Source organism: Cottoperca gobio, chromosome 15, assembly GCF_900634415.1.
Source record: "Cottoperca gobio chromosome 15, fCotGob3.1, whole genome shotgun sequence".
NCBI lineage: Eukaryota > Metazoa > Chordata > Actinopteri > Perciformes > Bovichtidae > Cottoperca > Cottoperca gobio.
In genome coordinates, this window is record NC_041369.1 from 6,446,841 (window position 1) to 6,470,545 (window position 23,705).

Genomic DNA, 23,705 nt, shown 5'->3' on the forward strand with positions numbered 1-23,705 from the left:
CTGGTTTAAAGTTGCTATTTCCACAGATTGCCAAAAATTGTGATAAACAATTTTTTTCCTCCTAGATAGAAAATGTAGCATGGCATTTTTAATTTAGGACCTCACTATTAAAGGGACAATATCTTGGGTATGCCCACAGAATAACAACGATTCAGGTTTGAATTTGAACAAGATAGAAATACAATACAGTCTGTACAAAAAACAGAGTTAAGTATCTTCTGAAAGTGGCTGGATTGATCCAAAATTGCCCTGAAATTGAAATAGACTAAAATAAATTGAAATTGCCAAATGTATTTAACAAGATTTAATGGTGTTAGATATACCCTTAATGTACCGTTTATGTAACACATATGCAGGTAAATACACATGTACAAATAAACAAAAAGGGTTTTGAGCATAGAATCTTAACATGACATATCTGTAGTTATAAGTAATGAAGTTTGATAAAGTCAGTATTTACTACTTACACTTGCACATATCATTTGAATCCCTATGGGGATAATAGAAGAACATTACTTTCACAACCAAGTGTAGCCTTTACAATCTGTACTTGACTTTCTTATGACGATCTATTCATTCTAACTTCCAGGTCAATTGAAGTTGATTCTCCTAAAATGAAAACTGCAAAATACAAAAAGTAAAAGATGAATAACACTTTCATTTTAGTTTGTTCGTGCAACTAATTCTTTACTTGCTTATTCTTCTGTAATATTTAATTTCCACAGCTACCACTTTCAGTGATTGACCTCTTTTCCATTTTATTTCCATTTTAATGTCATATCACAGTTATATCAAACAATGAGAATGGAAAATCACTCAGTTTAAGAAATTTTATTATAGCTATCTAAAATGTCTTCCTTTTTGTCTTTATTTATTTTTCTTTCGAGACAATGTATGTCATCTAACAGGTTGTAGTTTTAGTTCTAAAAATATGTCAAAGCAGTGTCGGAAAAAAGCTCACAAGTTGCAATAATCCTCAGGGAACGTGAGTGTGTGCGTGTGTGTGTGTTGAACTCTGTGGTGTTTACTCCTTTGGCACAGTTCATTTGGTCAGCTGAGAGCATTTGAAAGCAGCAAATAACAAACACAGTAAGACAGCAGAAAGTGTGAGTCTCCTGCTAGAGAACTGTGTTACTGCTGATTATAGAAGGAAACAAACTGAATAAGCTACAGGAAACATGTAACCCTCTCACAACTCACCAGACTGATGATTTGTTCATTTTACAATCCATCTATCATAGCTGTGCTAACTACCTGACTGTCTGTCCGTCTCATGCTCCTTATGTTTGTCTATCTTGTTTAGCTTTAACTTATTTATCTTCATAATACTTATCAAGTATGAGTAGTTGGACTGATATGGTTTATTGAAGCCTGATATCCTGTTTCAGATTGGATTACTTTCAAACTATCTGATAGAGATCATGTCTTCACCAAGTTAAAGGGACGTGTCTACGATGTGCATGCTTGTTGGTACTGCGGCTACAGAACGTTTGAAGTACCTGTTGTAAGGAACATAGCTATGAAATAGTTGCAATCAATATACATTTTAGAGAAATAGTTTATGCCCCAGTTGCATAAACTACCTTAAGTTTCAAACTTTTTAGGAACAGGGGCCCCAGGGTAGTTCCCTACTTTGCCCAGTTTATGGTGCAGCCTTGGTGGGAATAGATTAGTTCCCCTTCTGAATCAGTTCAGGTTATGACCTTGATAAACAAGGATAGAGTTCTTTAAACTAGAGTTGGTATCAACTGATTCTACAAATAGCATGTAATCAATCAAACCATCTTATAACTGCTTCTCAACACGCCTGTCTCCACATCTGCCTGTCTGCCATCTGCTCTGCAGCTACTTCAATAATAGCTTGCAGCTGCAAAGGAAGGAGGGGGGGTGGAAGGAAAAACCCAGAGGGGCGAGAGGTAAAGGGAGGGCAGGCGGGCAGGGTGGGAGGGAGCAGAGAGAGAGGGAGGAATAAGGAAGGAGGGGGCAGTGAAAGCAGAGCTGTGATGCAGACAGCGAATCACATGAGCAGGGATCTGTTTACAAACTGAGGGCTGTAGACGAGAAGTGGAGAAGAGAGACAAGGAAGGAGAGAGGAGGAGAGTGAATGTGAGAAGAAAATACAGGGGAAGACAAGAGAGCCTGGATCTGAATTAACATTAGCCGCATTGTCTTCCTGTGTTATATACCTCCCTGTGTTCTTTGTTCAGAGCAGGAACGCAGGGGAAGAGCTGCTTTCCACAGGAACACTGAGGTCGCTTGCCTGCCTCTCTGCCCGCCTGGTTGGCTGGCCGTGCTGCCGGGAAACCCATCCATGTCCTTCCCTTTGTCTCTCCATAATTGGCCACGGCAGGAGGAAAGCGACGTGGACATCTAAAAAAGAGAGGACAGAGGAGAGAGAAGAAAGGAAGAGAAAAGAAGAGGAGGAAGGGAGGGAGAGCCTCGTGACAATGTTTTGAAGGGGAGGCAAAACAAAAAAGCAGGGACTGCGCTCGGCCAGAGGTACATAACCAGAGTGCCGGATGGGATTTGGAGTATATTTCTTACATACTGTCCGTGACATTGTCTTTTTATCCACAAGGCTCACAGGTTAATCTCCAAGATTGTTGTCTTTGTCTTTCAGTGGCAAATCATCACTGCAGACTGAGGTTCAAATGAGGTTCACATTTGGTAATGTCTTCCTGAGAAACTGGGAGTCTCTAATCACATCTGCTGACTCCAGACCATAAGGATTTGTGTCACTGCACTCTACTATCAGGATAAACTAGTCTGAACCTAAAAGGTAGTGGACTTACAGTTCAGAGCTTGAGCTTTTGTGGAAACCACATTTTGTGATATCGGAGAGGTCACAAACTCAAAGATTTTCTGCCAACCAAACATTCACACATTTAATGCATCCTGTCCAGTGGTGAAACGGTAAGTGTCCTGGGGCCGGTGGCACAGTTTTTACGTAACTTCAAACTTAGCCTAGTAATAATGTAAGTGTATACTAAGTGGAGATTTAAATTTAAACTTAATTTAAACAGAGTTGCACCACACGTACTAGTTAGATTTTGTATGTGCTTCGCCCTCTAACAGGCTTCGCTGTTTACCCGATAGACAGCATGTAGAGATGAGCGATATGACAGCTGCCCAAAAGTTAATCCAAAACATCTCCATCGCCCCCTGGTGGCTGGCTGCAGTACAGGTCATGATAGCGGATGGGACATGTGTTTTAATTCGTTCGGGTAGATTAGGAACGTCGAGAGCAGATGTGAGCTTAATTTCTCCATAACAGGGATTGTCTTTTTACAGTGAGAGGAAGTGGAGACACGTCGTCCATCTATAAGTCTATGGTTTACCCCATCATCACCTAATCAGGTGGTAGCATACATGTCGTATAAAACATCTGTTGCTGCGTTCTCATTTTCACTCAGCCACCTTGAGTGCAGACACAGCACTCAGTGAAACCTTCGTCACACTCTGGTGTTACTGAGATGTCCCTCCATGCAAATCCTGTTGAAGTTTATCGTTACTATTTCAGCCTGCTTGCTTCCACCGCTTTGCTTGAAGCTGGGTACGGAGGCATTGGTGGATAACTAGCCCTGGTACTAATATCTTGTCTGTGAGGAAGTATCCTGCGTTCATGCTGCCACTTCAACGACACACCGGACAAAACTGCTGACTGCTAGTGCCGCTCAGGCTGCGTCACTAGCTGGCTAGCTCTAGCTACATCATGACTTGCTAGCACTTGCTAATCTGGTTTAGCGCTAACTAGCAACAGTACTTTCCTTGCTGGCTCGCCCAACAGTGGTCATGGTAATCTATGTTCAGACTATGGCGGCCACATTTTCTGAAACCGTCCCAAGTATTCACCATCAGGGACAAGCGGGAAGCGTGCAGACCACGCCGATTTCAAACTCGTCTGCTGGATTTGTCGACTTTGAAGAAGCAGGGGCGGCGGCTTACTGTACAATGCTGAAGCACAGGTTGTTTTTCAGTTGTAATACATGTTCTGATTATAAAGCACCCCACCTGGGATGGACTTGCTTATTCTTTTGCCCTCTTATGTGAGGTGGAGAAGAGGGAGAATTTGTCGAGGTAGAGCACGTTAGAGGGCTATGCACATACTCATAGAACTGGAGTTACAACCAGGTAACTACTATTTCTTTCATAGAGGTCAGTTGTTTCTAAATATTTACACCCAGTAACTGTAACTGTCAACTAACTGACAAAGCTAACATTAGCTTGCTAATATTTATTAAAATGCTGTTGTAAACTGGGAATATTTTAAATTGCATGTTTCCTAGCAACCAATTTACACATTACTAAAGTCTTAACTAGCTAAGACGCTTCTTATTTTTTTATTTAGTAAATCATTAGTTTGAAACTTGCTAGTAGTTAAGAGCTTAGGAAGGATTTTCCACACCAATAAACCACTGGACTTATGAATAGTTGCCACAACCTAATCCTAATGTGAAGTTTGATGACTTCACCAATAAGAACCATGATGACAATGTGTTTACTATGTGTTTTACCACTGATATGACCTCAAGCATATTCCAAAACAAATTAAGTTGTTATTCAATCAGGTTCTATCATTTTCCAGCCAAAACATACAGAATAAAACTAAAGCTACTATTCCTGTTTAACAGTATTCTGGTACAGGCCTATCCAGACTGCATTCATTTGCACAGTGGCCTACCTTTAGCGCTCCACTATCAATGATTTACCAACATTGTGCTAAGATTACAGCTGCTTCCTCCTTCAGCCAAAACAACCCTGCTTACACCCCCACTGTACAACTGAAGACTGCACTGTCCTGCCATGACCTCTGTGCATTAAATAATGAATGTTGAACCAGGAGGTCACCACCACAGAATGAAATGTGCCACTTGACCTTAAGAAATAGTTAAATACTGCGGTTTAAGGCTGACATGCAGCGTATGGAGTGAAAACTGGCATGTTCAAGCCCCTCAGGCTGAAAACATTTCTTTCTTCCCGAGCCCAAACTCCAGAGAGCAACTTGTCTTTAGGACCAAGAAGTGGAACACATTCCTGTGTGACGCAAGAATGGTTGTAAAAGTTCACATGAAAGTGTTGGAGAGGTGCTTTTGCTGTGGGATCTATGAACTTTGTAAATATGTTTCTCTGCTGGTATCTCCTGAACAATATGAGGATAGTAAACACCAGTAGAAACAAAAATCTAAATTCTTCCCGTTATAGACTCTGTTCTAGCTAAACTCAGTGTGATCCTGATTTATATGGCTGCATACCATCATTTATGCTATAAAGATTTTACATTACATTCATTAAATTCATTTTGCAGATGCTTTTGTCCAAAGCGACTTACAATTAGTGCATTCAAACCACGTAGAAGTAAGAGCAAGATACCAATCAAATTTCTGAGTGTATCCCCTTCAAGCAAACTGCTTAAGCATGTTCAGCGCTACTGTACAAGTGCTTATCTTTATAAGCCTACATTAATTATAAATATAAATGTAAAGCCAATTGCAGTTTAATAGATCAGCAAGAAAACTGTTTTTCTTCAACTCAGTTCTTTCCTTTTCTTATTTAAACACACAATTTGATATAAGGCACTTCCATAGCTGGTATTACACACTGCCTCTACACACTCATATCTCAACTTTCAGCCAAGTTCAAAAACTTTGTGTAGCTCAAGAATCCCTACAGTGTCAGCAGTATTACATTGCAATTTAAAATACAAGGCTTCAGAGATGCAGTGCGATGCATGTGCCTTACATGTCACACAGATGTATGATGATCCTTTTGACTTGAAAATAATTGATACCCTCCCCCATGCTCAAAGATTAATATTTTTAAAAAGTTCAAATGTTATTTAGAAGGTTTGCAACCGCATAATTTATTTCCCTTAATTTCCTGAATCAACTAACCGTAACGCTAATAATTCCCAGCAAGTCGACACTTAATTAGTTTGAACCGATCCAACATCATCCAAAGAAGTGGCAGGAAAGAACCACGAAGAACTGATGCTTCATTACTGAGCGGCAGTTTAAAAACTTTACACCAAAAATAAATGTGCGCACTAAAACTATGCAGTGATCAACAAAAAACTAATTGCAGTACGTAAAAAAACTTGTTTAGGATTCAAAACTCAAAGTTTAGGACTTGCCAAACAATGACTTTGAAACACACAGAACAGTGGAGGGTCATTACGGACAACCTATGTTCCACTAAGAGTGAAAGGGTTTACTGTAATATGATACAGACATGTACTTGTCTTGCTATCCATATGGGGACAGCTTTTTTTGCATGTACAGTAAGTTGGTCCCCACAATGAGAGTGGGCTTTTAGGTTTGGGTACTGTGGGAATCCAATGCAGAAAAGAAATGGTTCAATAATCAGATCACTCTTAAAGAAATGAAACATTGAAGCTCACCCACCCTTCAAAATCTCGCAAACCATTTATGCTAACATCTTTCAACATGGCTGAATCTCTCATTGCTTTCAAATGGATCCACAGTCGTTGAATGCCGTGTGTGAAACAAGCTTTATGCACTTTGTGTGGAAAGTCAAACCATTTCTGCTGAGTTTCTAAATGCCACATGACGTAGGCTACATTCCTTACATGTGAATTAACTGACTAGCTTTGTCGCTATTCATGTTTTTAAAAATGTCCTTTTCAAAATGCATTTGACAACATGAATATGTATTTGTATTATAACCACCATTAGGCTTTGTTCAGGAGTGCCTTGTTCTTTGTGTGAAGACAAATTTGAGTTGGTTTAGACTCGCATGATGTTTCATGACATGGAAATGATATGTTGATATGATGGATATGATGCAGTTTGATAAATAGTTGTATTTTATTGTCGAAATTGTTAATACTTTGCCATCTGTAGGAAGATTGCCTCGACACAAGTATGCTTTCATTCATATTTGTAATATAAATACATATTCAATGGACAGTTCAGAATGCCTTTTATTAAATGCCATTTCAGAGGCTTTTCACTCTGACAAGAATACAAATCTGAGAGATATTGTATTTTCTCATTATGCAAATCATCTGTGATTGCTGTGATACTGTGGTGGCACCGGTGTAGCCCTGATACATATGTCACTTCTTCCTCCCGGTAGCCAGACCATGTTGCTTTAGCTGTATTATCACAATTTCTTTTGCTCCTGTTTTCATTATGTGTAATGTTTGTCCACATGTGTCCGATCCTCTCAGGGTGTCTGTGTGACCTTGGATTGCAGAACTCCGACCCCTACTGCAAGATGACTTCTGAAGAGCTCTTCCACCTGCCGCTCAACGTCTATATCATCATCCTGGGCATCGGCCTCTTCATCCTCATGCTCACCCTGATCTTCTGCTGCTACCTGTTCAGGTACGACACAAACAGACGATGCTTAGAGCTCCTGTACAGGATCCGCACAAGCATCAGAATGCTGTATTGGACTAGTGTTAGCAGTGTTCCTAAAAATCAGACATCCTTCCTTCAAATTCATTCATTTCTGACCGGAGACATCATTCTAGTTTAACTCCACAGTCTGTCAAAATTCCTCCTGAAGCTCTTAGAGAGTCACAGATCATTAACCTGTAAGCCTTCAGTGCACACCAAGTTATTTTCTGATGATGTTTTTAACAAGCCTCAGAGAGCATATTTGAACTCCTTGCATACAATATAGCTGTTGTTTTTACCAGAGAGAGAGCAAGATATCTACATTGCACACTGGGTTTTTTTGTAATAAACTACACTCAATGCAGAGGCCTCTCAATGTATTACATTGTGAAGTCTTTGCCAAAGTTGTTTTCATTGGGTCGCCCATTGGCTGAGTAAAATGCATAACAATGATTTGATATGTGTAAGTATAAGTAAGAAATGGAGAGTTGAGGAAGGGGTGAGAAATAGAAAGGAGAGTAAAGAACATGTTTGATGGGGTGGAGGTGGGTCTCAGCTCAGCAAATTTGATTGTTTCTGTGACCACGCTCACAGCTTCAGCTGACATAATGAGTGGTTCGTAACAGTACACTCTATTATATCTTTTATAATTGAATAAATGCATTTTATTTATTTTTCATCAGTAGTTTATAAATGGAGATGTTATGGCATTTGATGATGTATATTTGACAAAGATTTAAGTGAACGCTGCTCAGGGTTATTGTTACAGGAAAAACCTGTTCAAGTGTCACCTTCGCTAAGGAGGTTATGCTTTGATGATTTATTTGGCTGCCAGAAATACATCTGAAAAACCTATTAAAGACTGGGGGGGTCATGTAAAGTTGGTAGATTTATTTAGTGTTGCCAAGCAGGTTTCAAACATGAAAATGGTATCTCAATTATGAATAATTAGTTTCTTTTACTTGTTTGCCCAAAATACCGACAATCCATTCATGCTTTCAACAACTTATGATCAACTTCATAAAACAGAAACACAGTCAGAATTCTTGTACAAGGGCACGTTCAGGAAAGTGCTATAGATCTGCTTGTGGGGAGCGTAGATACACAGGCTGTTACTTGAATTTAGCATTGTGTGAATTCCAGGATCAGCTGATTCATACAGCATGACAAGACATGTCGTGAAGAAGACAGATGTGGAGCACAAGGCACATAATAAAAATGTTGTGACTGTAAATTACAGCATGATAATTTTGGTGGGTTTTTTTTGTGCTTCACAGACTCAAGCGGCAAGGTGCAAGAGAACAATATGGTTACAATGAGGTAATATGTCGATACTATATCCACTCGACTAGTGACAAATTGTAATATACAGTATATTCGCTTATTTTTTCTCTGGTGAACTTTGCATTATGTCACAAATCCATTCTTGTCAACAGGTTGTTTTGAAAGGAACGGGGAAGAAACTGAGCCTAATTGGTGTAAGTTGAAAACACAGTGAATGGGACAAAATAAATGTAGAAAACATGAGCAAAGTTTTATTTGTGATTATTTTAGCAAAGAATCAAACAGCAGTAGCTGCTAAATGGATGTATTTTTGCTCTGACTTTGTAAATGCTGTATACTGAGGATTATGATACTGCTTGTATCAGAATAGCACCGGGAACTAAAAATAGTTCAGGCATCGGTTATGAACTGATTTCATAACCTGTCATTTCCCCTTTTCAGCAAACATGTGCGGTGTGTTTAGACGAATTCCGCAGCAGGGACGAGCTCGGATTGTGCCCATGTTCCCATGCTTTTCATAAGAAGTAAGTTCTGCAGCCTTGAGTGGAAACTATCAAACTTTGATGAGATTGGATTGCTGACTCCATATTTGTCAACATGCAAACTGTATTTCAGAGTTACAGTGAAAAGAAAAAAAACTCCACACTTGATTTATTTGTTTAGCTTTTTCACAAATTGGTGCTCAGGCATGACTGAAGAAGCAAACAATCTTCCATTGAAACCATGTGGATCAGCACTCGCTTCATTGGCCTCACTTTTAAAACCACTAAATATTATTCTAGTCTTGTTTGTCACTTTTTCCCCCACGTTTCTTATATCTTCGTAAAGATTTCACGAAGTGCAACAATCTTGAACAACCAGTTTTAAAGGAATGAGTCAAAAAATCCACTTCATGATGGATTTCTGCCTTCAGGTTGAGCAGAGAAGGGATGACGTTCAGAAAAAAAGATATTGAGCGAGTTCTTCAGGGTGCCCTGCACAAAATGATGATCAAATTCCTGACAACATAATATGTTCTTGCATGTTTGAGCATGAGCATGCTTAAAGCAACTGAGACCAGTTTTCTCCCTGCAGTGGAGGCAGGACATTGACAACAGGGCTTTTAGAGCGGTTTGCTTGTCTTTCTGTCATCTCTCTACTTGTATCATCAGCACATTTGACCTGTGTACATATCTCTGTTTGTTCAGTCCTGTTTTACAACGGTTTCAGGAAAACGTTGTTTTTTCATGCACTGGTCAATTTTGAGAGTTTGGGCTATTTTCATTTGCATATTTAAACATAACATTTCAGAACACTTGTAATACAAAATAGAATTGTCTTAATGTAAGTTATCAACTGGGGAAGTTTTATGGCGCTATCTTTTCATTCAAATCTTTACAATATTCACCTGTAGCTGTTTGAACTTCTTTTTCTTGTCTTTCTTGTCTTGATTCCTAAAGTTTTCACCTGTGTAACTTACTTTGTCTCCCTTTGAAATGACAAACGAGGTAATATGTCTCTCAACTTTCTGCTTTTCTCAGGTGTCTGCTAAAATGGTTAGAGATCCGCAGTGTCTGCCCCATGTGCAACAAGCCCATCTGTCGCCTGCAGCATGACCCCCCACAAGCACCTGAGCGGCCACAGAGTCTCCTAGAGGTCTGAGAGGGGGACAGATGTCCAGCAGAACCTTACACTCTCCAGTCAGCTGACACCTGTCACTATTGATGGGTGCTCTTTCACTATCCAACATAATGTCGTTTTAGCAATGCAAACATGTTTTAGGCAGAGCTACTTTGGAAGTAGAAATTATACAATTGTCTAAATTAAACCATAAGTGCAGAGCCAAAGAGCTTAAACTATGTTGGGGGAAACCACTGAGGTGGTTAATGGTAATGACTCTTCACTAACACTTGATACGACATACATGATAGCAGATAGCAGATACTGCAATTTTCAGTACATAGCCAGTAAGATTAGTGCCTTAAAGCTGCAGATCCTCTAAATGAGAGACTACACACCCTTCAGTAATGGCACACACTGATGATGATTCCTGAAGTCCAGTTCACCCCTGATTATAGATTTGTTATGTAGGAAACAGGAAATGAGTGAACACTTCTGGACAACAGCCCTGAATTGTCTGGCACCACATAAACGCACAATATGTAATTTTCTGCCACTAGGGGGCCTCTCAATCAAAACAATAACAAAAGATGGAGTTTGGTGGTGTTGTGAAGTAGCGTGGGATCATGGGAGTTGTTTTCTATACACACACAAATTGTTGGCACCATCATCAGAGTGTGAAGAGTTGTGTTGTTAGTGTTACTGCTGTAGCTCGACTAAAGAGATTATTTCTGCCCCCAGAGCTGCTCTGCCTCTAACAAATGTTTGTATGACAAACTCCAGTCTGCTCGTTTTCACTTTGCCCAAGAAATGACATGCAGTGCCACATAAATATGATGCGTCTTTCACTACAACTCAAGAGCCTGGAGCTTGGAAAGAAGAACAGTCCACTACCAGACACCAGCTGTGAATATGTCAAAAACCTCTTTTGGCTTATTTCTGCCCCAGATATGACAGCAAATGCGGAGATTGTAATAAAAGAAGAGGACTTTTAACAAAACAGAACAACTGTAAAGTAACGAGAACCAGGGCTCTGTGTATTTTGCCTGTAATCTTTCATTGCCTCACAGTTAATCAGCTCCATCCGTGTTGCCAAACTGAGTGAAGGTAATGAGGCCTTAAATGGCAAGAGCGTTGGTCATATGGGATCTGATAAAAACTACAGACAACCAGTAAATTAACACATATGTACATGGCTTTGAATTTCTAAGGAACTGTTTATATCATAGCTGATTTTAAGTAAAAGGTATTGTCAGTGATGCGAAAACATGTTGACTGTCATTTGTCAAATAGTTGGATGTCATTGTTGCCAGTGGGACGGATGAAATCCTATTTTCCAATGTCTAAGAAGTGCTCTGTACTGCAGTGACGTACGTAGACACGCTGCACTGATGTGAAGAGTGTTAGCTGGTTTCTTGTCTGAGTGAGATGCACCATAAACATCATTCTCTGTATGTACCATGTAATATATTATGAGTACTGTGTAAATTGTAAATGCTTTAACATTTTCTGATTTTAGAAGAAGAAAAATATAACCAGTGTTTTGATATGGTCATTTGGATCCAAGTCTTTTTTTCTAGTTTTCTACATGTTGACTCTTAAAGGTGGATTTCTATGTTGTCATTATGTGGAAAGGTTATACTATGGTGCCCTATCTTTGTGAGCGAAGGAAGGATTTCCACCAATAGGTAGTGTGCAAACACGTGACAAAACTGTGTGACGTATGCGTGCGACGCCATGTTGGTTGGAAAACAAATCAACAATGGCGTCTAAAGCGAACAACAACTCCGACTTCTTCAAAGTATTCTGACTTTCTGGAGTCCTCTGCAAAGGCAAGATTCAGAGAAAAAGTTCAAATTTGCGGCCGTGACCCGTACATGCTAAATTATCGTCGGATTATATTGAGGATTTAGATTCATTACCGCCGATTGAATATCCGGATATTGTGAACTACCTTGTGCTACAAACGTCGTGGGAAACCAACGCACAAATGAAGGCATACAAGAGCTTAGATGCTTATAATTTCTTTGTTTCTGGCTGGGTTGGTAGTCTTCTTACCAAACCAGTGCAAGATGATAGGGTGCTCGTCCATGCCCGTGTAAATCACTCTCAAAGAGCTCGAGATACACCGCTCAAGCCGTGGTTTGTGAGTGAGAAGAGCGGCGATATTACATCATAAAGCTTTGCCGCTTCTCCTAGTGACGAGAAGTAAGGTCTTACAGTGTTCGGGTATATTATAAGCACAAATGTTTAACGTAAACATTGAAAACATAGCTTTAGCATGAGCTCTTACCAGATATAAAGTGGACGCCACGTTTAAATACAAAGAAAATGACGAAGCGTTGCAGCAACTCACACATGAACGGGCACCGTCTTGGTTGTGTATATCATCCAACATGGCTGAATTCCGGGTTGGGACGTAAGCGTGATCTATATCTATATATCTATCTATAATATCTATATATCGATCTATAAGGTGCCACCACTGATATATGCAGTAAATGTGCCTGAGAAAAAACCCTTCATACCTTGATTCAAACATAGGTTGTTGTTCACCTTCTAATGAAACTCTAGCAGGCTGTATGCTATGAGGCATAAGTTACTGCTACAGTTAATTACTTGTTGTTTTTATTTGATATATTTTAGCCATTGTTGCACAGGCAACATCTGCCAGTTGGTCAGTCGGTCACAAAAGTGTTAGTGACAAAAAAGTTTACGTGGTAGAAAAACTCAGAAGTGAATGAATACTAAGCAGCCGAGACTGCGTATATACCACTTGGTGTAAAACAATCTGGCGATGAGTGACGGGAGAACCGGAGTAGTTATACTGTCGTTGATGAGCAGATGAGAAACAGGTGTGTCTGGAAGTAATCAGGAGGCTGCCTGTGGGGAAGGTCACACCCACGCCACACCCAGACAAACAGGGAAAACACTAGAAGTCAGAGACACGGGTGGAAACGTGACATTTACGTGTCTTTAACATGGGGGATGCTAACAAGTGGCTCATGAGACTATACTAAATGTCATTATTTGTAGCCTAGCGTTACCTTTTTACTTCTGCCGATTGCATTTATGCTTTAAAAATCATAAAAGTGGTGTTCAAGATTATCTTGCTGAACCAAATGTGTAAACATCATAAAATGAAGTTTGCCACAGCGCTTATTTTCTGCAATAATCCAAGATCCAATTCAAGGATCAATCTAACTTCCTGATTGCCCGACAAACAAACATCCTCCCTGCAGCACTCTGCAGTGATCCCCTGACATTTCACTCTATCAGCGTTATAAGGCTGACATTTTTGTTTTTTAAGCTATTAAAATGTATTGACTACTTTTGGATGTACAGGACTGTCTCAGAAAATTAGAATATTGTGATAAAGTTCTTTATTTTCTGTAATGCAATTAAAAAAACAAAAATGTCATGCATTCTGGATTCATTACAAATCAACTGAAATATTGCAAGCCTTTTATTATTTTAATATTGCTGATTATGGCTTACAGCTTAAGAAAACTCAAAAATCCTATCTCAAAAAATTAGAATAGTTCCTCAGACCAAGTAAAAAAAAAGATTTATAACAGCAAAACAAAATTAAACATTTGAAAATGTCCATTAATGCACTCAGTACTTGGTTGGGAATCCTTTTGCACGGATTACTGCATCAATGCGGCGTGGCATGGAGGCAATCAGCCTGTGGCATTGCTGAGGTGTTATGGATGCCCAGGATGCTTCAATAGCGGCCTTTAGCTCATTAGCATTGTTGGGTCTGGTGTCTTTCAGCTTCTTCTTCACAATACCCCACATATTCTCTATGGGGTTCAGGTCAGGGGAATTGGCAGGCCAATCGAGGACAGTAATGCCATGGTCAGTACACCAGTTACTGGTGGTTTTGGCACTGTGGGCAGGTGCCAGATCATGCTGGAAAATGAATTCCTCATCTCCATAGAGCTTTTCAGCAGATGGAAGCATGTAGTGCTCTAAAATCTCTTGGTACACAGCTGCATTTACTCTGGGCTTGATGAAACACAGTGGACCAACACCAGCAGCTGACATGGCTCCCCAAACCATCGCTGACTGTGGGAACTTCACACTGGATTTCAAGCAACTTGGATTTTGCTCCTCTCCAGCCTTTCTCCAGACTCTGGCGCCTTGACTTCCAAATGAAATACAAAACTTGCTTTCGTCTGAAAAGAGGACTTTGGACCACTCTGCAACTGTCCAGTGCTTCTTTTCCATAGCCCAAGTCAGACACTTCTTCCGTTGTCTTGAGTTCAGAAGTGGCTTGACCATGGGAATACGGCTATTGTAGCCCATTTCCCGGACACGTCTGTGAACAGTGGCTTTTGATACCTGGACTCCAGCTTCAGTCCACTGTCTTTGAAGCTCCCCCAAATTCTGGAAGCGACTCTTCTTCACAATGCTGTTAAGGCTGCGGTCATCTCTCTTGGTTGTGCAGCGTTTCCTGCCACATTTCCCCCTTCCAACAGACTTTTTGTGGATGTGCTTTGAAACTGCACTCTGTGCACAGCTTGCTCTTTGAGAAATTTCTTTTTGTGTCTTACCCTCCTGATGGAGGGTGTCAATGATGGTCCTCTGGACAGCAGTCAGATCAGCAGTCTTCCCCATACTTGTGATTTAGTTTACTGAACCAAGCTGAGTGTTTTTCAAGGCTCAGGAAACCCTTGCAGGTGTTTCGAGTTAATTAGACGATTCAAGTGATTCGTTGAACACCCTACTAGTATACTTTTTCATGATATTCTAATATTTAGAGATAGGATTTTTGAGTTTTCTTAAGCTGTATGCCATAATCAGCAATATTAAAATAATAAAAGGCTTGCAATATTTCAGTTGATTTGTAATGAATCCAGAATGCATGACATTTTTGTTTTTTTAAATTGCATTACAGAAAATAAAGAACTTTATCACAATATTCTAATTTTCTGAGACAGTCCTGTATATGCATTACATTTTGTACAGACATTATTATCCCCCTCAAGACGAACTGTAATACATTTGGTGATCGCTAAACATTTCTGTACCATCCTAAGTTCAAATGTATAATGTAGGCTATCCAATGCTTTGGTTTACGACCAAGTGGGCTACCTGCAAAACGAGGCTACCTGTTAGCTTGCAAACATCGGAATGTTAACATTGTCATTGTAATCATGTTAGCATGCTGATGTTAGCATTTAGCTTAAAAATCTGCTGTGCCCAAGTACAACATTATCAATATTTCCTCACAGGACTCATTTCTACCCTTTCCAACAAAATGAGCGTATATTTTGAAACAAGGGGAAACCTGCTACATTCCCTTGTAGCGTTTACCTTTCAACAGTCTCCCTCCAGCTTTCCCTACTAAATATTTGGAATATGATTTCTTTAAAGTAAGTCTTAGGTCATTTCTTTTAGTAACTTGATTTTTCTCAATCCTTGAGTTTCTTAGTACCCACAGAAGTCCAACATTACATCTTATATTCTCAACAGGTTCTGAGAGAAAAGGGAAGAATACTTGAGACTAAACAACCAAGTCACATCATCAAGATCAAAACTAATTATTCCTGCAAGCTTGACTTATGTTCCCTTCCTGTAAATTCCTAGTAATCCCACAAAAGACACTTGGCTGCAGAGCTGTAATTAATAGTAAATTCCCGATTTATCCCCCCTAATTCTCAACGGGGCTTCCCCGAGTTCAAGTGCTGAGGATATCTTTAGCAGTAAAGGATTCTAAAACGTGGCCTCTGGACTACTGTGGAGTTCTTCAGGATGTTAAACAACAAAGAAATACAAAGTTATCATGAAGATATGAAGATGCACATGACTGTGGAACTGTGCACAACACACAGACAACACAAAGCAATTACACCCAGTGAGCAGACGTCTGGAAATCCCCTGTTCAATATGACATCAGGGTGTTTGCACAAGAACACAAGTGTGTCATGAAAGGTTTTCAAGGATGCTGATCTTCCATTATTGACTTTATCTAACTGCATGACTTGCAAAGACACTCGATACACTAAGACACGGAAATCTCATTTGACTCCCCAAAACACAGCACTACAAATGTGGTAAGTGTGTAAATTCTATATTCCCACAGACATCTGTTGGCAGATAGAAAGCAGTTGGCACTTCCTCACAAAGAAATCTCTCAAAAGTAAATATTTAACCACAAGAAGTCCCAGATATGAGAGAGCATTTAGTGTTCTGCACATAAACTGCCTGATTACGCCTGGTGTAGGGAATGTTTAGAGAAGATAAAGAGGTTTATCATCCATCACTGCAAACATCTAAAGCTCTCAGGTTTGAACGGACGAGTATAAGGGCCTGGCATAAGGAAAGAAAAGGAGAGGAGGAAGATTTTTGTTTTGTTTTGCTTTGCATTTCAAGAAAAAGGTAGAAATGTCGAGAATAAAGTGGAAATGTTGAGAATACATTTTGAAAGTCAAGAATAAAGTTAAAATACCATTTGAAAATAACTCAAACTGCTAGCGTTAGCATTTTGAAATTCAAAATGTTCTCCTGTCGTTTACTTTCTTTGACCCTAATACTTTTACATTACATTACAGTTCATTTAGCTGACACTTACAAAAAGTGCAAACTCTTCGGTAAGGTTTGCAAGTCAAGTTTAGTCAATTTTATCTATAAAGCAAATCACACATTGCCCCAAGGGGGCTTGACAATCTGACAGTATGAAACATCCTCTGGCTAGACCCTCGGTTCGGGTTAGGAAAAACTGCACTCACTCTCTTTCTGCCACACACACAGTAACCGTTTGTGTAGTAATAGGTCTATGGTGGGTTTAAGATGCTACTGCAAAACAGGGATTCAGTAACACTGTATACAAAGCAGACAGAGGTGAAGGTGTAATGCTGCTAGAAAGAATAAGAACAAGATTACATCTAAGGACCTTGAAATAGTTTAGACTTCAACAGGTGGACTAAACAAAGTTTGAAGTTGATGGTATTCCATATTATCTACAAATGTAGTTGGATAAATAGTAGGCTTGATAAGTGACTGAAATGAACCAGCTCACACTAGTTTGTAAAGTCATTGAGGAGTATTTTCTAATACCTGCCACTCCATCAAAATGCATTCAAACACATCAGCTATAAAGAATGCTTTGTAGTCGGTGGAGGGGGTTTTCCCCCGTACTAATATTAGGGCTTAAGTGTGTTCAAAATGAAAACACCATCTGTCTTTCCAATGTTGATACAATGTACACTAAAACATGAAGCATGTACTGTCAGTACCACAACATTCAGCCAGCAAAATCATGTTAATGCACAGCACCTATAACCGCTGCATGTAGTGTAACAGCCTTACGTTCATGAAAAACTCAGGTTCAATGGCCATAAACACAGCAACAACTGTCAATGACCTGCAAAACAAGAGGATGAGTTTCATCAGCTGAAGCATAAAATCCACTATAATGTTCGAGATGGAGCATTATGGGTTTCCCATCTCCTATAAACAACATGATGTAAATTGTATTCTGAAGGAATGTCTAAGCTGTGTCTTTGGGGGCCTTTATGTGTATGGACCGCAAGGTAATTTATAAACACACGCAAAAAATCTACTCCAAAAAAATAAATCCAAATCTAGTCAGATATAGAATATAACCGGCGACTGACTGTTTTTCCTGGCCAAGGTCAGGGTCCATGAACACAACACGAGCGGAACGTGTCATCACATGGTCACATCATGTCAAAAACTTCAATATTAAACGAGACGGTCATTGACATCAGCGAATGCAGCATGGCGAGTGTAACAAAGAGAAAGGTGGATGCGGAATGTTCCAGGAGAAATGGACAAACGATTATTTCTTTGTGGAAGTAAAAGGCCAGTGTTTGTGTGGACGCGCTTGCGGTCATGAGAAAGGCTCTCGAGCTGCATTACAGCACGAAACATGCCAAACTGCACGAGCTGAAAGGACGAGTCGAGTGCGTTTGAATAAAGTTAACATTGTGTGTTTTTAGACTTTTATTTTGCTGAGCGATAAAGTCCTGCTTGAAAAACAAAAACAAGCGCCGCCCCCCTCAGCCACCACTGTTCGAAAGCATTAATGTTATTCCAAAGATACACCATGAATAAAACTAATCTGAATTAATGTTAAAACACTACCGCTATGGTCGGGACTTGGACCAGCAGCAGACGAGCTGCACTCTGGCTGCTCGCAGCAGCAGAGCTAACATCAGCAGAGCTAACACCAGCAGAGCTAACACCAGTAGAGCTAACACCAGCAGAGCTAACACCAGCAGAGCTAACATCGGCAGAGCTAACACCAGCAGAGCTAACGTTATAGCAGAGCTAATACCAGCAAAACGAGGCTACCTGTTAGCTTGCAAACATCGGAATGTTAGCATTGTCATTGTAATCATGTTAGCATGCTGATGTTAGCATTTAGCTTAAAAATCTGCTGTGCCCAAGTACAACATTATCAATATTTCCTCACAGGACTCATTTCTACCCTTTCCAACAAAATGAGCGTATATTTTGAAACAAGGGGAAACCTGCTACATTCCCTTGTAGCGTTTACCTTTCAACAGTCTCCCTCCAGCTTTCCCTACTAAATATTTGGAATATGATTTCTTTAAAGTAAGTCTTAGGTCATTTCTTTTAGTAACTTGATTTTTCTCAATCCTTGAGTTTCTTAGTACCCACAGAAGTCCAACATTACATCTTATATTCTCAACAGGTTCTGAGAGAAAAGGTAACACCAGCAGAGCTAACGTTATAGCAGAGCTAACATCGGCAGAGCTAACATCAGCAGAGCTAACACCAGCAGAGCTAACGTTGTAGCAGAGCTAACATCGGCAGAGCTAACACCAGCAGAGCTAACACCAGCAGAGCTAACACCAGCAGAGCTAACGTTATAGCAGAGCTAACACCAGCAGAGCTAACACCAGCAGAGCTAACGTTATAGCAGATCTAACACCAGCAGAGCTATCACTGCTGCTGATTCAGGCTGTGTGTTTAAAAAACGCGGATATTTTCGCCTGAGTTTCCGAACGTTGGAGTCGACGTCGCTCCATTTATAATTAATATGTTGGATTTTTGACTTTTTTGCACTTTGTAGTAGTGATGGCGAGATGAAGCTTCATGAAGCATTGAAGCTTTCCATCCAATTGGTTCGCTCATGGGCCGAAGCTTCATGGTGCTTCATTTGCTCTACTGCGCCATCAAGTGGACAATAAATGTAAAACCGGCAGAATTATATTATTATATTATTATTATTATAATGGCATGGCTTAGGTGTGTAAAGTAGTGATGGGCCAATGAAGCTTTTGTGAAGCACTGAACCACTTCAGCCAATTGTTTCGAAAATGGGTTCATTACTCGAAGCTTCTGGCGAAGTGCAAGGCTGCAGTGGATTTAAAGTATCTTTGCCCTGAAAATTCTTTGACGCACACATATAAGACTGAATATAATGTTCTATTTAAAAATAAAGATTGATGTTATTACGTGTTATTGAGAAGAGAGTGCCTGGAAAAGAATGTGGGCTTTTTACACCTTAAATGATAGTGCAGTTTAAGATTGGACAGAGAAGGGGAATGACATGCAGCAAATAGCAGCAGGTCTGTTTCGAATACCCGGGCCGCTGCAGAAAACATTTGAATGTGGGTCGGCTGCTCTACGAGCTGCGCCACCAGGGATGTGTAATGTACACGTTGGATGTACATTATTTTTTCAACAGATTTAGATTTGGTATCTTTACTTGTTCACAAGGAAGATCAGCTCAAAATTTTCCCAGACAGGGGAAAATCTCGTCTTTCTTGCTGGTTCCATCGCAAAAAGAAGAAGCTCGAATAAATCGCAAACAAACGCACAATACAGTCGGAAGTCCACAAATTATGAGGGGGCTCAATTGCTCCCCCTTATATTTCGAATCGCACGCCAAACCCGCGAACCTGTTCCTGAATCAGTCACGTGGTACGGCAGGTTCGCGAGGCTTCGAACGTCATCACATACGTCATTAACACAAAGAGCTTCACAAAAATCTTCCGCGATTACTCGACACACGCTTCGAAGCCTCGACACGGAAGCACACATCACTACTTTGTAGTTTTCTCCTCTCCTTTCCTCTCGTTTGTTCGCGAAACAGAGAGAATGTGAATGCGCAAAGCAATGCCGTAAAGACCGAAACGTGCACATAAATTAGATAAATAACATAAGCGTTTGGTTTATTTAATAAAAGAGCACATTTGGCGCTATATATTTACATAAAATAAAACACGAGGTTCCGTTGGGGGAGTGGGGCAAGGGACCTGGCCCAAAAAAGGTTGAGAACCACTGATCTAAATCATCATAAGATGTAGATTTAGATGAGTGTTAGTAATGGGCCGTTCATTCAATGAATTGCCAAATGCGTCAGAAAATTCCTCAACTGACACTGTAATGGAAATAATTTTAATTTGTAACTTGGAGGGTAACTTGGAGAAGGTCTCTGACGGACCCCTCTGGTGGCCAAGTGAAGTCACACTTGTGGGTAGTGATGGGTCATGCGCACAAGCATCGGCTCTGAGAGCCGGCTCTTTGTAGTGAATCAGAAGAGCCGGCTCGCATCGAGTGAGAGCCGGCTCCCAGTTTTTTGCCCATTCGCTGCTTAGGTTTCACTTTCAGTGCTCAGTCCCAGCTCTCGTTACGACAGAGGTCTGTTATGATTGGCCAGCATGGCGACCAGCATGCGGCATTCACGTGAGAATTAAGGATGTGTAAACAGAGAGGGGGCGGGTCAGACACACAACTTGACTCCACTGCAAGTGAAGAGAGAGACAGAGCGGTGAGGACTGAGGAGCGTGTGTGCGTCTTGCATTGTCGTGTAGTTTAACTATGAGTGACACTAGAAAGCGAAGCAGCATCTGGCTGCAGTTTAAAGATATTGGGAACAACAAAGCAGAGTGCCTTCACTGCAAAACGAAGGTCACTATAAGAGCAGGTTCCACCACAAACCTGCATAGACATATCAGAACTGTCCATCCTACAGTGCAGTTAGAGGAGAGAGGGCAAGCCAGCTCACCATCTACTGATCCTGGTGTGTCTCATACCAGAACAACAGCTGCTGTAACGTCTACTGCCATCCCCATGCGTGCAAGTATAACCTCTCCTACTGCAACTCAAAGCAAAATAAGTCAGTTTTTACCTAAACTGATGACCCCAGCCAAACAGCACAGTATTGATGATGAGTTGGCTAAAATGGTAGCTTCTGATTTTCAACCCTTTTCCATTGTGGAGGACAAAGGAATGAAAAACTTTGTCAAAGCCCTAAATCCCACATACACTCTACCCAGTAGAAAAACACTTTCCCAAACAATGATCCCAAAACTATATGACACAGAACGTGCATTATGGCAAGAAAGGGTGAAAAAAGCTCCATCAGTTTGCCTGACAACTGACTGCTGGACCTCCAGAACAACCTGTTCTTTCATGTCTGTCACTTGCCACTTTATTGAAGATTACAAGATGACATCTTGCCTTCTGGACTGCTTCGAGTTCACCGACAGACACACTGCAGAAAACTTGGCAGAGGAGCTACTAAGAGTGGCAAAAGAGTGGCAAGTAGAGGACAAAGTGGTGTGCTGTGTGAGTGATAATGCTGCAAACATCACCAAAGCCATAAAATTTTGGCTTTGGTGATGGACCCATCACCCATGTCTGGCGCATACACTAAACCTGGTGGTTAGAGATGCTCTGAAGGTGATCAAAACAACCGTGGATAAGGTGAAGGCTGTTGTGGAGTTTTTCCACAAAAGCACAGAAGCTAAAGTCCACACAGCGCCAAATGGGGATTCCTGAACTGAGGCCCAAACAAGAGTGTGCCACCAGGTGGAACTCAACATTTTATATGTTGAAACGAATGCTTGAAATAAAAGATGCCATCATCTCCACCCTGGCCCTCATCAACGCATCTATTGAGCCATTAAGCCAAGAGGAATGGGAGCTGGTGAAAGAGGTCTGCGCCGTCCTGCAACCATTCCAGGAGGTGACTGTGGAGATAAGTGCAGACAGGTACCTAGAACCATTGAAGCATTGTTTTCTCTACTACTATTCAGGCACTATTATACATTGCAAACACAACACATACAGTATAATGCATCACGTATAATATGCCACATACTTTTAAAAAACTAAATTCTAAAAGTTGCTGTTTTCTCTCCTTCAGCTATGTCACAGCCTCGAAAATGCTCCTGCTTTGCAAAGGTCTGCAGCGGGTGACAGCCGAGAATCAATGGACAGTAACTGTGCAGAAAGTGAAGGAATTAGTTGCAGCTCTTTGTTCAGCCATGGACCGCAAATTTCTGCGGATGGAGTACAACACTGTCCTTTCAGAAACTACCTTATTGGATCCAAGGTTTAAAAAACTTGCCTTCAGTGATGGTAGAGCTATTGATGAAGCTCTTCAGAGGATTAGTGCAGCAGCAGCAGCAAAATGCACCCCCAGCAGCCAGCCAGCTCCACCATTAGAGGGCCAAGTGGAGGAGGAGCAGCACCTCTGCTGTTTGGAGGCTTTTTGATGACAGAGCTACAGGAGATGCTTCAAGGAGAAATCCGACAGCTGATGCTATAATGGAGGTGAGGAACTACCTTGAGGAGCCCCTCATCCAGAGAGCAGAAGACCCACTGAGCTGGTGGCAGGCCAAGGCCTCAGTCTTTCCACTCCTGGTGAAGGTGATGGAGGGGAGACTATGTATTGTTGCCACATCAGTTCCTTCTGAGAGAATCTTCTCCAAAACAGGGCAGATACTCACGGAGAGGCGAAATCGTATCAGCCCATCCAAGCTGAGGCATCTGATCTTCCTGAATGCCAACCTGCCCTGAGGACTAATGCTGTTTGCTGGAGTTTGGTTCTGGTTTTGGTTCTGTTCTGTGGATTTGTTTGAAGTTTATTGTTAATTTGTGCAATAAAAAAGTTTAATTTAAATAAACAAATGTAAGAGTGGTTTTGTCACAGAATAAATGCACAGAATTAGGCAATTATAAGGTCTCTCATAAAAACACTGAAAGCAAAAGGGTTTTCAACACATAAACCATGATTTTTTTTTCAAAGTTAAGGTAAAATATAGGCTACAAAAGATCCTAAATAAAGAGCCGTTCGGGAGTCGAAAGAGCCGGCTCTTCTTTGGGAGCCGAGTCAAAAGAGCCGGCTCTCAGAAAAGAGCCGAACTTCCCATCACTACTTGTGGGCACCTCTGAGGTTTATTAGCAATTAACTTCTCATTAAGATACAAACAAAAACAAAAATGAATTAAAAGAAAGGAGAAAAAACTGATAAGAACGAGTAAAGACAGCAATACGGGAGCAACACAGCAAAGACTTCTGTTCTTCAAGAAAAGTGACTTGTGTTAATCTTACATTTACCGTAAATATGTGCTTCGAGGGTCCCCTGCTGGCACGATCAGAGTAGAACCGTCTGCCCCGTGTTGGCTATCACCGGAAAATACGTCATTGTGTCTTCAAAATAAATAATAC

General features: G+C 40.7%; 1 protein-coding gene and 1 long non-coding RNA gene across 2 annotated transcripts in view; one reads left to right on the forward strand and one right to left on the reverse strand.

The window, feature by feature from the left end:
• Positions 1 to 11,799, forward strand: part of LOC115020048 (RING finger protein 122) — a 21,226-nt gene extending 9,427 nt beyond the window's left edge. Inside the window, exons 9-15 of the mRNA XM_029449904.1 lie at positions 2,208 to 2,499; positions 2,621 to 2,667; positions 7,190 to 7,346; positions 8,639 to 8,681; positions 8,798 to 8,839; positions 9,087 to 9,169; positions 10,166 to 11,799. Coding sequence (XP_029305764.1) covers positions 2,652 to 2,667; positions 7,190 to 7,346; positions 8,639 to 8,681; positions 8,798 to 8,839; positions 9,087 to 9,169; positions 10,166 to 10,286 — 462 coding nt within the window. The 5' untranslated portion in view covers positions 2,208 to 2,499; positions 2,621 to 2,651 and the 3' untranslated portion in view covers positions 10,287 to 11,799. The remainder of the gene's footprint in view (positions 1 to 2,207; positions 2,500 to 2,620; positions 2,668 to 7,189; positions 7,347 to 8,638; positions 8,682 to 8,797; positions 8,840 to 9,086; positions 9,170 to 10,165) is intronic.
• LOC115020049 (uncharacterized) lies at positions 7,202 to 23,688 on the reverse strand. Its single transcript, XR_003833525.1, has 3 exons — positions 23,589 to 23,688; positions 22,985 to 23,100; positions 7,202 to 7,338 (listed from the first exon to the last, which is right to left on the reverse strand). It is a non-coding gene; the product is annotated as an uncharacterized LOC115020049 (long non-coding RNA).
• Between the last annotated feature and the right edge of the window lie 17 nt (positions 23,689 to 23,705).